The sequence below is a fragment of the Palaemon carinicauda genome, chromosome 37, assembly GCF_036898095.1.
Source record: "Palaemon carinicauda isolate YSFRI2023 chromosome 37, ASM3689809v2, whole genome shotgun sequence".
NCBI lineage: Eukaryota > Metazoa > Arthropoda > Malacostraca > Decapoda > Palaemonidae > Palaemon > Palaemon carinicauda.
The window spans coordinates 50808241-50812374 of NC_090761.1; the positions used below are offsets into that span (position 1 = coordinate 50808241).

Here is a 4134-nt window from a genome sequence, read left to right on the forward strand (position 1 = left end):
CGCGCAGGCATCTTTGGAGGAAAGACCGCCAAAGGGGCACTTTCAAGTGCAGAAAATGAATCGGTTTTAGCTTCAGAAAGATGGTTACTTTCTTGGATGTCATCAAAAGGTTCTACTGGAGAAAAACCAGGTAGATCATTACCGACAACCTCTTCCGAAGAGTCAACGTGTTGACCAACTATAACTGCAATTCCATTCCCATTGCCATGTTGGTTGAACATTCCACCAGGTAGATCTCTCCCTCGATTTGAATACTCTTCGTAGTTCCCATGAACTTCAGCTATACTTATCTCTGGGTCATCCAAATCTCCTGTCAAAGTGTGATGGGTAGGACCTGGTCCGGAGACTGCACGAACAAACCGCTGCAAAGAAATTGTAAGGGGATCGATTTATGAATAAGAACTTTCAAAAACACAGCTGGGTATGTACTTTACATTTCAAGTTATAGATATGTCAGCAACTTACCTGCAAATCATTGTGTTCGTGCGAGTGGTTGCCACAGGAGCCAGTTAGATTACAGTCTACATTACCATCCGCTGTAAGTATAAATCAGTTCAGATCAGAAATGTGAAAAACTGCAAACAAGGCTAATATAACTACTTGCATACAAGATCTTATAATACACAACTAAATCTAAAAAAATTTAATATTCGATAATTTAATTGTATAGCACGATATAATAAAAACTAAACTTACCGATAGACTTCCTGAACACATACAGGCATATAGCCAAGGACAACAGCAGCGTTGACAGCAGGGCTTTGCATTTAAGAGGCAGCCTCTTCAATGAGTATCGCCGAGGTATCTTCGGTACAGACATTGGCATGAACACTCCAGGTGAACTACTAGTTAACACCTACAGAGCGAAAATTAAGAGCAAATTACTAAAGTCATGTAAACTAAAACTATTCGGTACTGGTCAAACTAGCACCTGATAAAATATCTAATCCAGAGTTAGAATTGGAAAATTCTAAATTTACCCCCAGATTCTGAGTACAGATACTTACCATAATGTGCCCAAACCTGGAATAAGTTAACCCAAGATATCCAATTACTAGATAAATGGAACTTTATTCCAGAATTTACATTTCCCCTGAAGGAAGCTAAGGCACCAATGTGAAAAACTAGACTAAACACCCATATCGAAGGCTAAGATCTAACAAATGAGTATTTATTCGATTGGGGTATATTCGATATAGTAACCTATGTCCAATTGTCGATCTTGCACCTACACAAACTGAAAATTTTCACCCCATGATTGGGAGACTGGACTTCCCTGTGCTAATCGTAACCTGGAATAAGCAATCACTTCAGCCGTAAATCAAGAGTAATTTCTCCGTAAAAATTTATGGTTCCCAGCCAGGTGACCTTAATTCTTACCCTACTTTTATCTTTAACGAGTTGATGAACTAATATCACTAAAGTTCTGATAAATATTTACTTAATAGAATCTAGGTTTTTTTTTTTTTTTTTAAATATCTTCCAGGGTTTTTTCCTATCTCCTTTGTGAGAGTGAAGACTTTGCAAAAATAAACTACCAAAGAAAAAACTAATTTCACTAAATATCTTGGTACAAACATTAAGACTTGTTATATCCTACCTGAATAGGAGAATCGTAGTTGAACTGTGTTGAAAAGGCCATCCTGGGGCTGACGAAACATGGCGTTGCTGGCCCTCTTTGGCTGTAAAATAAAAATCACTTAGAAATACTTTTAGAATTAGTCTGAAATACAGTATGATATTTAGAAGTTTGTATTTACTTTTTAAAGTAAAACCTATGATTATTACTATATTGAATTTACTTATAAAAGTATATACAATCTATTTTCGATTTAATTTAGCAAGCTTTAAGAATACCCAACAATCAGAAATCAGAAATTCTAGCCATCAAGTTCAGCTTTCCTAAGTAAACCATAACTGCATGACTAGAACTTACCTGTAGAAGTTAGTCACTGGAGAGACTTCAATGACTCCTGTTGAAGCACTCCGTGGTCTCCATTTCTCATTAGTTGATAAGTGTGACATACTCTGCAATTAAATTTATTTAAGATAAACTACAAATACATAACTACTAACATAAAAAGAAACTACAATTAGTTTAAACAGAACTTTACCATTCGGGAATCTTAAATTATGAACCATTATGAAATTAGTTATAATTTATAATTAACAATTAAATAAATTTCACCTAATTACAATAAAAAATTAAAAAAAAAAAGAACATCCATTTCGGTAAAACTAAAGGAATTATAAAAACAGACAATTACGTCTAATAAACTGATGTAAATTACTTTAATCTATAGAAGTACGATAAAATAAGTCTTTATTCATAATGAACTAGAATGAAATAAATAACTATCCATCCACAATAAACTTTTTTGAAACCCAAGCAATATCATTAAAGATTAGTACTAAAAAGGTAAGAATTAGTAAAACCTTCCATCATATTACACCAAAAGCCAAAGCCTAGCAATTAAAGTAGTTTATTAAACTGAAAATTTCTGGAGATACTCACCGATCTCCTCCTCTCTTGCGTGTTGAAGCCACTAAACATCGTTACCTTGAAACGAAATTTAAAAGATTAAGCCACTTAACATGAATTAGAGACTTGGAAAGTTAAGAGGTAACCCACTTAGATACATCGCGCCAAACTTATACATCCGTATTGCTATTAAAACAAAGTTAAACTTATAGTAAATTCTTACACTTTTTTGACTACTAAAAAAATTGTAAGATGGAACCCCAAGAGCACGGCAAGCAGGGTTGCAGGTTTTTTTTATTATTTATTTATTTATTTTCTTTTTTTTTGCTTTTTAATGAGAGTAGTATTTTATAGTAAATAAAGTTTTATAAGTTTGGAAGAGGTAATCCACCCCTCCTGATTATAAATGATAGTTAAAAGTAGTTTTTGATTACCATAAGAATAACCGTAGAATTGAAATATAAATAATAATAAGTATTATACACAACTTTGTTAAAATTCATGAAAATGAGATTTCTTTTTTAAGAAAGCCCAAAACCACAAGGTTTGTTAAAATCTATAGAAACCAATTTCATAATTAGTCCATCTTACTAATGCTCAATCTCATACAATTAACTTAAATAGCCTCAAACAGCACTTACTTTAGAAAAGGAATCTCCGCATATAACCAAAAGCAAATGGAGGGTTTAAAAGGTTATTACTGCTATATCAATCACCAGCTACAGTATATTTTTAAGTAGCTACCTAGACCATAAAGAGCAGCTTTCGATAATCTAGAAGTTAAATTAAATAAACATTAACTTTATAAGTATGCAGATACGCTTACTAAACAACAACTTTAAAATACACCCTGGTGACCCTTCGATACATTCAGGTTTTATTACATTTTACCCGAGGCCCTCCATCCCTCAAAGACAAGCTTTGTAAAACAACAATAGTTCTAAACTAAAGCTTTACTCAATCCGTATATAAAACTATTTAGGTAAAAATGAAATCCTACTGCAATAAATTAGTTATTCTAATAACAGACAATCTAAAAGTGCAAAAAAATAAACTTCCTCAATACCCCCAAATTCCTGGAGTTTGGAAAGCTCTATAGCCTTGACTCAACATTTAATTTCGACACATTAACATAAGAAATCCTAAGAAATCTACTCACCAGTCTGAACTGCAAAATACACAAGAAGTTTAACAATTGCTTAAAGATACACAGATAAGTCAGGCAACTGCTACTATTAAGACGTCACACAAGAGACCACACTGCTTCCTTGGATAGTCCGACCAAAGTAAACGGTACCACTCAGACAAGGACTATAAAGTACTAGAGTGGACCCAAGCACTAGGATACGAAATCAGAGTCCTTGGATCTGACGTGTTCTGGTTGAAGCGAATAGATTTAGAAATTCGTACAAATTTGTACACTACCACCAGAAATATAAGTACACGCATTAACATTGATAATTATAGATTGATATTTAAAAAGAATACTGAAGTAATCCAAGTACCTAGGACTGTAAAGATGTAAGTTATTTAACATGGATATGATTTATTTCAACACGTGTATATATTCATATTCATAAATATATACCTATGTATACATATATGTGTAATTATGTATATACATATATATAATTTGTGTACGTTTGTATAAT

At 33.0% G+C, this 4134-nt stretch overlaps 1 protein-coding gene across 1 annotated transcript in view; it reads right to left on the reverse strand.

Annotated features, from left to right (window-relative positions):
* Nucleotides 1–3780, reverse strand: part of LOC137629098 (uncharacterized) — a 4275-nt gene extending 495 nt beyond the window's left edge. Inside the window, exons 1-7 of the mRNA XM_068360366.1 lie at nt 3642–3780; nt 2516–2560; nt 1937–2028; nt 1601–1682; nt 697–856; nt 466–536; nt 1–362 (exon numbers count right to left, since the gene is read on the reverse strand). The exon at nt 1–362 is cut by the window's left edge and continues 495 nt beyond it. Coding sequence (XP_068216467.1) covers nt 1–362; nt 466–536; nt 697–856; nt 1601–1682; nt 1937–2028; nt 2516–2554 — 806 coding nt within the window. The 5' untranslated portion in view covers nt 2555–2560; nt 3642–3780. The remainder of the gene's footprint in view (nt 363–465; nt 537–696; nt 857–1600; nt 1683–1936; nt 2029–2515; nt 2561–3641) is intronic.
* Nucleotides 3781–4134: the final 354 nt, after the last annotated feature.